This window comes from Colletotrichum destructivum, chromosome 1 (genome assembly GCF_034447905.1).
Source record: "Colletotrichum destructivum chromosome 1, complete sequence".
Lineage (NCBI taxonomy): Eukaryota > Fungi > Ascomycota > Sordariomycetes > Glomerellales > Glomerellaceae > Colletotrichum > Colletotrichum destructivum.
The window spans coordinates 3,768,845-3,781,588 of record NC_085896.1 but is presented as its reverse complement, the minus strand read 5'-3'; the positions used below and the strand labels follow the sequence as shown (position 1 = coordinate 3,781,588).

General features: G+C 57.0%; 3 protein-coding genes across 3 annotated transcripts; 1 reads left to right on the top strand and 2 right to left on the bottom strand.

Moving 5' to 3' along the window:
• Positions 1 to 4,062: 4,062 nt before the first annotated feature.
• Positions 4,063 to 5,635, top strand: CDEST_01128 (Putative Sin3 binding protein). Its single transcript, XM_062917287.1, has 2 exons — positions 4,063 to 4,274; positions 4,503 to 5,635. The coding sequence occupies exon 2, from the start codon at positions 4,540 to 4,542 to the stop codon at positions 5,602 to 5,604; it is 1,065 nt and encodes a 354-aa protein (XP_062773338.1). The 5' UTR covers positions 4,063 to 4,274; positions 4,503 to 4,539; the 3' UTR covers positions 5,605 to 5,635.
• Positions 5,636 to 6,330: 695 nt separating this feature from the next.
• CDEST_01127 (Putative six-bladed beta-propeller, TolB) lies at positions 6,331 to 9,687 on the bottom strand (the record flags this gene model as incomplete). The annotated part of the gene is made up of 2 exons (XM_062917286.1): positions 6,331 to 6,470; positions 6,525 to 9,687. The coding sequence occupies one exon, from the start codon at positions 9,685 to 9,687 to the stop codon at positions 7,678 to 7,680; it is 2,010 nt and encodes a 669-aa protein (XP_062773337.1). The 3' UTR covers positions 6,331 to 6,470; positions 6,525 to 7,677.
• Positions 9,688 to 11,878: 2,191 nt separating this feature from the next.
• On the bottom strand, positions 11,879 to 12,579 carry CDEST_01126 (uncharacterized protein; the record flags this gene model as incomplete). The annotated part of the gene is made up of 2 exons (XM_062917285.1): positions 11,879 to 12,265; positions 12,562 to 12,579. The coding sequence occupies 2 exons, from the start codon at positions 12,577 to 12,579 to the stop codon at positions 11,879 to 11,881; spliced, it is 405 nt and encodes a 134-aa protein (XP_062773336.1).
• Between the last annotated feature and the right edge of the window lie 165 nt (positions 12,580 to 12,744).

The window sequence follows — 12,744 nt, the reverse complement described above, 5'->3', positions numbered from 1 at the left end:
CTCACAGGCTGAGAGGGCTTGTCTTAGACATTCACAAGTCTCGATCCGTCTCTGTGGCCCCGTCTTGTGTTTTCTCCAGCAGGGAAAGGGGGGACGGAAGAAACGGGTGCGCATGAAGAAAGGCAGGAACAGAGAGGGACGGACTCGTGGACGAGCATCCGTGTTTCGTACTGTAGCTTTTCTTTTCCCCCTTGGAGATTGCAGTGGTCCGGACGGACGGCTCACTTACACGCTGGCTCTCCCACAGAGAAAGGGGGGTTGTTGACGGGCCATTCTCCAAGGGCCGGCGAGGAATCCCCCCCAATCTCGCTCAGTGCAGGGGGATATTATTTCCCCCCCCTTCTTCTGCTTACTGTTCATTCTTCTGTCGATATGTTTGTGTGGACCAGAGCTGTCTCCTGGAGGGAGATTTGACAAAATTTCCCCCCTTCTCAGTCCTGTTGTTTCTTCTTCTTCGTCCCTAGTTGGACGTGGAATTTTTGCAACGTCAAAAAAATAGGAGGAAAGTGTTCGGTGCGCCGTGCGGTGATGAGGTCTTGTTTGCCCTTGTTGTTTTGACAAGGGGTGGAGCATTCCGTTCCCGGTGCCCCGGTCCCGTCGTCGCTGGTTGCTGGGAGAGACTGGAGTTTGCGATTGATGACGACACGGCCGCCTTTCCCTGGCGCAAACTGGGCCTGGAAGGGTACTTCGAGAGCCCATTCCTATCGCGTTACACTAGCCAACGGCATAAGCACCGACACTCCCGGAATTATTCACTGGAGTCTGAAGCGAAGAGAGGATGCCGCTTGTGATGCTGTCGTCGACCGCCTATGTCCCATGGGCTGCTTTCTTTCTTGCTTGCTCCAGTGGACAGGTCCCGTGGTCGCGTCTGCCAGCGACCAGCGGAAACCCGGACATGGGTGACATGGGCGGGCTATGGATATGGGACATGGGGACGATTTGATGATTGACCGGGGAGCATGAGAATAGCATGGGTTACGGGAACAAGGGGGGGAGGGCCCCAGGCCCCCCAGGCCCCCCTCTTCCCGAACAAAAAGGGAAGCGGGTTCGGCGGGTACGGGCATGAGTCGACTTACAAAGGGCACGATGTCGGCGGAAATGTTGGACAAGTGTGTGTGTGTGTGCGATGTGGGAGTGAAGGGATCGAGATTGGGGTTTGCGAACCCTACCTTGGATACCCTCCCGCAAGTGTGCCAGTGTGGTAACATTCCGTCGAGGGGTATCACAGCCACCATTCAAGGGACCACGAGGGGTCCAGGAGAGTTTGAATGTCATGAATCGAAGTCGTCTTATTCGGTGGTGGATCTATCAGGGGTGGCGGCGGCGGTGGTGGTGGTGGTGGTGAGTATTACTCGGGACTGGCGATGCGAAGAGAACGAAAACAGTCCAGCACAGAATTTGGGTAAGCAAAGTTCCATGGCCGAGCCCGTCAGGGTCCGCTATGGCATTTCCATAGAAAGGACTCCCCGACACGACGATAAGCTTTGGTGATAAGCAGCACTTACGTCGTAGACGAGGTCGGCAACTGCTTGCTTGCTGAAGCCAAGGTTTTATCCCACCCGATTCCGCCACCCTTCTCGAACGAATTGGCTGGCCTTAACCTGACTTGTCGGCGCCAGCGCCGCGGGTTTGATGCGCATCCATCGGAAAGCATCGCTCCTTGGCTTCGTCTCGAGGAGAAAGGGACGAACGGGGCGGTTTAGAGTGCGGTGGCTGTGGTTGCGGTCGTCGTCGAGATTTGATCTTGGCGCAAGCATACGGACTCGCTGCGCCAGACAGCCCGGAGCCTCCTCTCTCTGCATTATGCGATCCGATGCTTGAGAACCAGGTGGCCCTTTCGCCGCGGGTTTCTTTCAGAGGGCATCGTCTGGATACTTGGTTGCATGCCGATGGAGGAGTGAAGTTTCCCGCCATGGGCTTATGTCTGGGCCAGTGGGGGGGGAGGACAACCACATTGTGGGCTCTGGACTGCAATTCCGGAAGGCCACGGGTGTTGTTCCCCTTCCCCTCGTCATCCATGCTCTCTCTTGGGTACCGGTCGCCGACTGACCCTATCGGCAGTCCGGGGAAGGCCACGAGTGGGCTCCTCGTTTCAGTAGCTTCGGGTTCAGCATGGGGCAACGAGGGAAGGGGTACGATGACAACGACAACGACAACAACGACACATGGGACGTCTGATGGGCCCAGCGTCGAGAACATGTCGCGGACGGGTCGAAGCATGGTGGACTATTCTGCGAATAAGCCTCTGGAGCTAGCTAGTCCCGAGTCACGAGTTGCGGTGAATTGACCGCATCTCTCGAGGGATCTATCCCCTCTGTAGTCTGTACGGATACGGATACACTACTTGGAATGGGCAATCGGGGGCCGGTCGGCGGTCGGCGGTCAGCAACAACCTCGGGGACACAACTCTGGCATCCACCCAAGCTCCGTCGTTGTGGATTGCTTAGAGGCCATGGGGACGGGGTCGCTTGAGAAGCCGAGAGTTGCAATGGTGGGGGGGTTTTGACGGGGTTGCGTTGTCGGCGGAGCTCGACCTTTGTTTCCTCTTTATCTGTGCCTTAATCTAGGTGACTTGCAATCAACCAGAGGCAACTCAAGCCAAAGTGACGGATCGTAGAGGTATCTGTACCAAAACCCTTACCCAAAGGAGAGCAGCAGCAACAGCAGTAACAGCCACAACCCAAGGACCAGAACAGACATTCAGATCAGGGGCTGATGACACGCAGATGATGGCTTAAGGATGCGTAGTAAGCGAGGCATGCAGTTGGGATGCGAAGAGCAAAGAGCCTCTGCATCTGTGCTCGTCATCATCATGGAAGGCGAAAGATGACTCCTCATTCTCGGCACTGGAATCAAAGGAGAGGATGCGGAAGGGAAGGGAAAGAAGAGGAACGAGCGTACAGTTTGTGCCTTTTAGTCCGCGACGCACTGTGTACATAGAAAAAGGCAAGCAGCGCCCCTTCTTCCCTCTGGCAGGTGGAACTAGGTACGTACCGTTTCTGGTCATGGCAAGGTGTGGAAAAGTGTGTGGATAAAGACACGTCCCCTTCTTTGGCTCTCCTGCCTCACATCCTTAGGCAGTACGTACCTCTCAAATTATTTCCCACTCCTTTTTTTGGTATCAGTGCAGGGAAATAGCCACCTTTCTGACCAGCCACACACTCATCTCCTCCTCTCTCTTATCAATCATCACCACCTGGCGGCAGCACCTCGACACCCGTGTTGCCAAATCACACGCCCAGGGCGCGCCGGGCTTCTGCTATGGCCTTGGCCATGGTCATGCGATGCCATGCCTATCCATCGGCTTCCCTTCTCTTCGCCCGTCGCCTTTCCCGTGCGACGGCGGCATTCTTTGTCTGCCGCTGCTGTTGCTGCTGCTGTGGTTTGGCGTTTCGGGTGAGGTGCATGTTGGCAGAGCAAAGACTGGGCTTGTGTTGATGTTGTTGCTGTTGCTATTGCTGCTAGTAGGTAACAAACACTGTAACATCCTACCGTAGTTCAATATCCGTACTTGACGTATCTCTCCCGATCCTTCATCTTGGTGCTCCTCCCACCATCTGCCCCATCTGTATCTGGGTCTGGGGGAGAGAGACCAGAAACAGAGAGAGAGAGAGAGGGCGGGCGAGGTACATGGGTGTACAGCTTTGGACTGCGGATACCTTGGATCCTGGGTTGCATCCGTCCGGTGCCGTGGGTACCTCCAGTGTGGCTCCGTAGACAGACAGCGTAGGGAGCCCCAGGTCTCGCTTTGTATCTCAAGTATCCCTTGTACCTCATGTATTTCTTGTACCATCTCACCTGCTTCCATGCTCTCCTTCAACCTGCCCTGCTCTGGGCTGGGCTTGGTGCTTGCTCAAAGGTGTGTGTGTCGTTCTCAGTCATTCAGTCAGTGTACGGATAGGATACTCCTGCTCTGTATCCGTATTGGTGGTGAGTCTCGCTCTGCCAGTCAGTCTGTCACTCCCATCCCATCCCATCTCCGTATCCGTCCACCACGGCCACGTCCACGTCCCTTTTACTTTAGCCCTGGCCGTCGCACTTCCACTTTCCTTCCCCCTTCCTCTTCTTTTTTTTCTTCTTCTTCTTCAACACAAATCCAACATCACCGAGATATCACACACCAATACTGACGAGATTCTCTTGTCACAGTCACGATAATCGCAACAGCCACAGCTCTGCCAGCCTGATCTGCCAACCCGTCATTAGCCGACCTTGTCGAACTGAGCCTACCCGCACAGTTCCACACCTGCATCGCATCCCTTCCGCTTCTAGCAGTACGTCAACAGTGTGCCTTGTGTGTGTGTGTGTGTGTGTGTGCGTGTGCCCTGGGGGGTGACTCAACACCACAGCCCAATTATCACCACATCCCAACACCAATATCCTCTTGTTCTTCCCTCTCCTCCTTTTCCTCCTCCTGTCGCCCCTCACCCAGTCGTCATAGCCTGCATCGCCGTTCCTCGAGACAATCTTCTTCTTGCTAACAGCCGCTTTTTTGCGTACAGACACGTCTAGAAGCTCAGGAAACGTCGAACCGACATCATGGCGACCATGGCAGCTGCTGCTTGCGATATCCAACAGGCCTCCAACATGAGCCGAGACAACTTAGCTGTTGTAGCGGCCAGGAGTGTCCCTGCGACGACTGTGACACGATCTCAAGCCCTCCCCACCCCTCCCAACTCCATCTCTCCCGCCCTGCCGCCTCACGGCCTTAAGGCCCAGCTCCAGAAGGCCAGACTTGACCCCATCGACTCGGACTTGGACCTGCACGATGACCCCGCCGGCCGCAGGCGCGAAGCGTCGCAGTCGCCCCCGTACGACGCCACCGGGGCCATCACCACCACCCTGCTGGCTAAGCACCATCTCCCTGAGATCCTCCTCAACCATGGCCCTCTGGCCATCCGCCACATCATGGGCTACCTGACGACCTCGGTGCCTGGCTTTGCCGGCATCCCCCCGACGAAGGCGCGCCGCTTGGTCGTCGGTGCTCTGGAGGGTCGCGGAGGCGAGGGTGGTGGTCCGGACGGCGACGTCGAGTTTGAGAAGGTGGGCTGGGGACGATGGGATGCCCGACGACGCGGTCAACCCCCGCGAGGGTCGACACCCCCCACCGACTATCGATCCGGCATCCCCATCAGCAAGACCCCCGGACGCGGCATCGACAGATCTCGCCTCAACCTCTCCTCCTCAAGCGCCGGCGACTCCATCGTCTTCTCTCACGACGATCGCGACATTATGATGATGGAGAATGAGGCGGACAAGATGTCCCTGGATGGCTCGGCCTCCGCCTCATGCTCAGAGGCTCCAGATGACGACGACATGGCCATGGACGACGACCCCGAGGATGCCACCGACGACGAAGACTGGGCCGCCGTGGGAGCCGCCGCTCTCCGCGCCGAGTCCTACAACACGGCCGGCGCGACTGCTCCATCTGCCGGACGCAGCTTCCTCTCTGGTGTGTATACCTCTGGAGGTATGCGCACCGTTTCCACGGGCATGGCCCGCTCCCTTCAGCCTCTGCCCTTCGACTTCTCGGCGCTTCGGGCACCGTCTGACGCACAAGAGCGCGAGGCGGTGGAGGCTCTCCTGCGACTGGGTTCTGTATAATACCATTTCTGCATAGCACGGCGTTGGGGATGGAGATTGCGCTGTGCGATCGGTCCATTTGGCTGATGAGAAAGCATCTCTCCTTCTTTTGTTTTTTTCACATTGGGTTCGGACAGGTCGGCTGGGTTGGCCGAACCAAAAACTCTCGTGTCATGATCTCCCCGACCAGGCCGGCGCGCCATCGATCACACATCACCCTCTCTGGCGTGTTCATGACACGGGCAGTTCTACCATTTTCATGGATTCGGCGTCATGGCATTTGAAACGACAAACAACGCCCTCGCGCGAAGGGCTGCCATTGTGGCATTGGGCACCACTTTGCATTACGATCATGGCTCGATTGGAGGATACCCCAACACTTGTTTTTTTTCTGTCGTCGAAACCATGTTCGACGACACCACACGGCCGGCTGGCCATGTTGGGACGGTCGCTCTCCTGTCTTGTCCCAAGTGTCTCACATTGCGGCTTCATGCAGAGAGGCCACCGAAGGATGGCCTTACCAAAAACCTGGCCGCCTCGGGGTTTGTGAGAAGCGACAGCTACAATATGAACACGGAACTTGACGTGAGGGTCCCGACACTTGGTTGGAATGGGCTGGCCTGACAACTGTTTCAACACACACACACACACACACACACACACACTCACACTCACACTCACACTCACACAACCATCGACACACATACTTCGATTCTCTCCATTCATGCGTATACCACATTTTGCACATACCCCTTTTGTTTTGGTCACTCATCTGCATCGCCCCACTTCAACACGCCGTGGAGGATCACAAAACACATTTTGTACTGGCGAGCTTCACCTCGTTGGCCGTCACACCATGCGCTTGTTTTTTGCGCGCTTCTAACTACCTATTTAATCAGTTTGGGGGCTCACGACGAAGACGTTATGGATATTCTTCTTACAAAGACACTGAATAAGAAAACGACACATGAGAATTGTGCGTTGCGGACTGGAAGAGTCAGCCGGAGCTTGACAGTTTGGCAAACTCTCGCGGAGGACAGGACGCGCATTAGGAGACGGGGAAAACCCGGCGATGCTTGGCTCGCTGATACGTGTCATTTTATCAATCGGCTACGGAGCACTATGTCTTTTTGGGGACATGAGGATGAGCAGTGGACTTGAGAAAAATCCGAAAAAAGAAGAAACAGCAAAACCTCGTCTCAATTTTTGGTGAATGACGGATCTGGGTACTCCGGGCTTATGGGCGGCTAGGTTTAGCACTCTGAGAATGGAACTCGTGACTGTTTCGTCCCATCACCATTGTGTCTTGTTGTCTGTCGAGCGTGGCGATTGTTGAAGTGATGCGTGACGTCACCCAATACCGAGGTCCATCTGAAGTTGTGGCATCACGAGATGGCTACGTCAGTTGAAGGTCTGTTTTCGACCAGCTTGTGATCGTTGTTTGACGCCGAGGGGTGCGTTGTCCTACTGGTCATCCAGTCAGCACAGAAAGGCCACGTTGCAGCGGCCGTCATGGCAATTCTTCCTAGTCGGAATGTCAACTGGGAACAAAGACGGGCCTGTTTTGTAAGCTTTGCGGCGTCCGTCCAATACAACTTGTTCCAATGAAGTACATACCGCATACACCGTAGGGTATCTGCTCCATCCAGAGCTTGTTGATGCTGCTGGTGCTTCATGGTTATGGGAAAAGCCGACAGCAACGCATTGGATCGGGCACGTTTGGACACCAGCTTGAACGAAACGTCAAAGGCCGTCTCTCACTTGGCTCCTCATATTTGGAACTTTTGGTGTTAGTTATCCGGTAGGTTGGCAAATAGGAAGAGTGATCAGGGGGCTCTGACTTCCTTGATGCCGTGTTACTGTTCCAGCCAAGTGAAAACCGAGTGCCATGCAAAAATGGATTTAGCATTGTTGTATTGCTATTCAGCTATTTAGAGCTCGATTGTTATGCAGCATTGGGGTATCGGAGCAAGTCTCCTTGGTGTCCGGTATGGTATCAAACCTACCATTCTAAGCAGCCAATTGGGCTGAGACATGTATCGACATCAATTGCATCATGTACCGACACATCTAATATGACAATAGACCAAATTCTTATATCAGAAACTCATTCGGCACGTACAGCGGCATTGAGTCCTCCCACAGACTATCCGTGAGCATCTGCTTGTTGGAACCGTCGGCGTCCATGACGAGGATCTGCCCGTACGGCTGAAAGGTCTGGTCGTAGATGGCGGCCTCGTCCCGGAAGCCGTACATGCCGCTCGAGTACAGGATGCGCCCGTCGTGGGACCACACGGCGTGGGCGTCGTTGGCGCCGCTGGACGTGAGGGTCCTCAGACCCGAGCCGTCCGGGCGGATCGTGCAGACGTCGAAGTTGGTCGCCGACGTCTTGCGCGTGAAGACGATGCGCTCGCCGTCGGGGGACCAGAAGGGGAGGTTGTCGGTCGCGTTCGTCAGGACGCGGACGGCCCTGGTCTCGAGGTCGAGGACGCGGAGCCCGTACCGGACGCCCCATTCCCTGAAGACAATGGACCGGCCGTCGGGCGAGTAGCTGGGGAACCCGGAGTGGACGGTGCCGTCCGTGAGAGCCTCGTGGGCGCTGCCGTTGGACGCAGCGCGGTAGACGCGCGCCTTGCCGGTGGCGCGGGACTGGAACCAGGAGCCGAGGCCGAAGGCGATCCACTGGCCGTCGGACGACCAGGACGGCTGGAAGGCGCCGGCGAGCCCCTTTGCGACGAGGGCCGGGTCGATCTCGCCGGTGGACGAGGAGTCGAAGACGAGCCGGAGGTCGGAGCCGTCCGGGTTCATGGTGACGATGGAGGAGTTGCCAAGCTGCTTCTGGGTGATGGCGAGGCGGCCTTGGAGGGAGAGCTGGGGGAAGACGTCGGTGTGGCGGTATTCCCAGTCGTCGTCCCAGCTCCAGAGGGGCTTCTCCATGGGCCGGGCGGCGAAGCCCACCTTCTCGTAGACGACGAACCTGCCGTCGGGGGACCATGTCGGGGAGCGGACGGCGGCGGCGACGGCGGGGACGGCGCCCGAGGTGTAGTTGTAGCCCTCGCTGTCGCCGCCCTTGATGAGGTACGCGATGTTGGCGATGCTGTCGTCGTTGTGGTTGTTGTCCAACCACTGAGGGAACATTTTCAACCCCGGGCCGGAGGTGTGTTCCACGCGGTCCGCGCCGGTCTCGAAGTCGACGGACACGAGTTGCGAGGTGACGCTGGCGACGGACTCGGGACGGTGCGCGCCCCATGTGTCCTCGGTGGTCAGCTCGTAGTACACGACACGCTTCCCGTCCGGCGACCACTTGGGCGAGCCGAGGCAGTAGCCGGCCTTGTTCGCGACCCGGCGGAACCCCGTGCCATCCGGGCGGATGGCATACACGGAGAGCTCCTGGGTGTGTTCCCAGCCCGTGCCGTTGCCGTGGCCGCGCCATTCGGTGTTGCGGTCCGACGCGAAGGCAATCCAACCGCCGTCCGGTGACCAGCTGGGCCGGAAGTGGCCATCTGGCTTAGAGGGGTCGCCGGCGACGTCGGCGGTGCCGGTGAGGTTGCGGCGCTCGCCGGTCGCGAGGTTCAGGACCCACACGTTGGCCCGGTAGCCGTTCTCCGTCGAAACGAAGGCGAGGGTCGAGCCGTCGGGGGACAGGGCGCCGGCGTCCTCGACAGAGGGCGTGGCTACGAGCTCCTCGAGGCCGGTGCAGGCCGCAGTTGCGTTCCCGGCGGCGTCGAAGCGGCAGCGGTAGAGGTCCGAGTTCCCGTCGCCGTTGCGCTCCGAGGTGAAGGTGACCCAGCGGCCGTCCGGGGAGAAGGAGGCGTGGTAGTCGAAGCGCGAGGCGCCGCCGTCGCCGAGGAGCCTGCGCTCGCCGGTGCCGTCGGCGTTGGCGACGTAGAGCTCCGAGGTGGACGGGCCGATGCGGTTCATCAGGAGGACGCCCTTCTTGCCGTCCGCGGCGGGCAGACCGCGGGCCGAATGGGCTTGCGAAAGGGCGGCGGAGGAGTCAAACAAGTCGGCGGCGGCGGCGGCGCGTGGATGGTCGGCATGGCGGGCGAGAGTTGCCGTGCCTGCGGAGAGGCACAGGAGGGGGGGGAGGAGCAGCGATCGCATCGTGAAGGGCGCCGCTAAGGGGAAGGGAGCGGTGGGGAGATGGCGGTGGACGGGAGAGGGAGAGATCCCAAGAGAGAGACGGTGACTTCTCTCGTCTGGGGTTTTGTGTCTTCTTGCCGGCGGCTCGAGTTTTCCATCGTCTCGTCCGGCATGTTCGCGAAGTCCGAGCAAGGGGAGAGCGAGGAGTCTTCACCACGCGGCCCACGCACCAATAAGCCGGGGTCTTGGAGTTCGCACTCGAGGCCTCGATCCATCAGAATGGAGATACAGCCGTCAGTGGTCTCGGCGGGCGGGACACAAGAGCTTGTTTTCGGGAGGGTTCCTCCGCTTGGAGGCGACGTCCGCCCCATCATCCGTGGACGTCGAGGGCGATTTCGATTCGGTCGCATCAGCCCCACAAGCCTCCTCCAGGGATGGCGCTCCCGTGTTCCATGCCGAGAGGGTGGAGGGGGCAGCGGGGGACGAACGGACCTGCTGCTCGCAATCGCAAACTACTGTTCGAATCTCTCCCAATGATATTGACGAATTCCTAACACCGTTTGTCTTCGTGTGGGCCTCTGGATAGTGAAGAAAATTTCGGCAGCGCGGTTGCGGGGGAGATGCGAACTGCGTTTTGCATGTTGCCCTCGGTGTAAGTCGTATCCTAGGCTGTATCCTAGGCCGTCTTATCAATCAATCAGTGGGTTAGGAGAGGATGGTCATTTTCTCGAGCCCACCGGGAGGTTGCTAGCGTATTGTCTTTGCCGGCCACCGGTCGAGATTCGGCCGTTGGGTCCCGGGGTCCTAGACGCCAGACGGAGCAGTCCGACGCACCACCGAGGTTACCTTCGCATAGGTACGTTGGTGTGGGGGGGTTTTCCACAATTGATGCCTGTGATGGACAATGGGAGATGAAAAAGGAGCCGAGATCTTTGGGAGAATACTGGTCCTATCAATGGTTTCCAAAATTCGGGGCTCTCGATGTCGAGATTTGCTGGGTTTACCATCCGAGGGGTCTGCCAGCCGGCTGGCCGGGCACTGTTCCGGTTTTTGGCTGGCACCGGCCCCACCCGCCCCGACCTAACCGGCCCTGATCCACCAGGCTTCCGGCCGGTCGTCACAAGTGCAATCAACTTCCCCCAACATCAATGATTACGAATATTGTAACCCGTTAGTGGAGCACTGCTGTAACAAAAGCTACTGGTTGTTACGTGGTTCGGCCATTTCACCAATGTGGAACTGGAAAGAGTCTCTGAGATCCCTTTTTACGATGTTCGAGATAATGAGGAACATTACACCTTGGATGAGCACAGATATGGGTTTTTGAGGCACAGCCAGGATTTCACCGGCTTCCACAACGACGAGAATATCGTTCAGTTACAATAACTTCCTCAGGTCGAAACGATGCTCCGGAAAGCCACACTACACCGTCACAGGGACTTACATTTTCGATTGGAGAGTAGGATGAAAGAGCCCCCAGGAGCCTGTCTCCCATGCGCAAATCCAAAAGAAATCGCTCATCCTCGAGCCGTCGTAGTCATCCCATACGGGTGAGCTTTACGAAGGCTTGGTGTCTGTTTGTTCACGAAGACTGCCGGTTAGAAGCACTGCAGATGGTACTGAGTTCAACCTCTTCAAAAGGGTGAGACATGAGCTCGACGAGAAATCCGGTGAGCTCCTGAAAGGGAGGGTTCAGATAATAGAGAACGAATCCCTATCTACTATATTCTTTTCTTAATTATTATAGGCTTCACTGAACCATCTCACGGCTATTAATACTCATGTATTCTCAGCTGACTCTTGCCATCGAAGCTTTTGGAGACTGCTGCATCACGTGGTCCACCACTGGCCGATTTTGCTCTGTGACGGTCGATCAATCCAACAACAAGACCTTGTAGCCATTGACCAAGTCACCCGGAGAAGCAGAAGGTTCGAAAAGTGTGGTTAATGGGTCAAGTCCAGGAAGCTCAGCAAATAAAAGTTCTGAGTCATGTCTATCGCTGAATGCAGGCCCGGACGAGATCCTTTGCAGGACTTATCACGGGTTCTCGGTCAGTTCTGGGCGTCTCGACAAGGAAGGGATGCACCGACATAATTGTGTCAAACAGATACCACGCGCAGTGCAAGGTGTGGGTGTGGTTAAATGGCGGATCCCATCCTTTCATGACATAGCTTTGTTGTGAGCGACTTCTTTACGGTCATGCCATCAGCGTCATATGGCATTTACCCATAAAAGAGTCTGTCCCAGTACGTATTTGCAGTGGATGATGTGTTCCCGCCGGGTCATCCACGCCGCCTTGAAGACTTGATTGCCCTGCGGTATCTCGTGTTTACCCTCCTCGTCGATGTAGCGATGCCAGGGCCCGTCATTCTCGAACTCGCGGAGGAGCGCGCGGTTTTCCTTTGTCCTCGAGGCGCTCCTCGGGGACCCAGTGGAACAACAGGCCGTCGAAGGCGCACCCGCGCCCGCGAGCGACCTCGGGGATGTGTTCGGAGCGCAGATACAGTCGGAGAAGTCGGTCGGTCGCCGGACGTCCACATCCGGGTATCGCGGGTGCAGGACTTCGTCGACGGCGACCAGACCGAAGACGAGGGTTTCCTTTCAGATGTCAGTCTGCTACACTGTAGACGGCTTTCATCATCAGCCAATGCATTTCATCTCTTTTCCTCGGCAGGCTGGCCGACTCATCAAGAGGGGTGAGGAAACTGGTTCTGCTGATTGGGATGACTGGGTCTCGTAAGTGAGTCTCGAAAACAGTGGATATTGAAAAATCTTCTCCGCTGATGTTAGCTTCAAAGTGATCAGCTGCGTGGCTTTTGGATTCATCCGCCACTTCTATGCGGCGGTGCCGTACATTGCCGTCATGCCCTCATGGTGGGTTGTTCAACGTTTACCGCGCCCTCGCAGCTCATACTCACCAACTTGTGAGTGGCATGGCATATTTCAAAAAACTTTTTTATTTGTTTTGTCAAAGTACAACGATGGCTAACTCAGCTACCGCGCAGCGCTTCACCCCATCCTTCTGTACCAGCTCGCACCAACAGCATCTCATACTTAACCACGCCTATGGTCCGTGC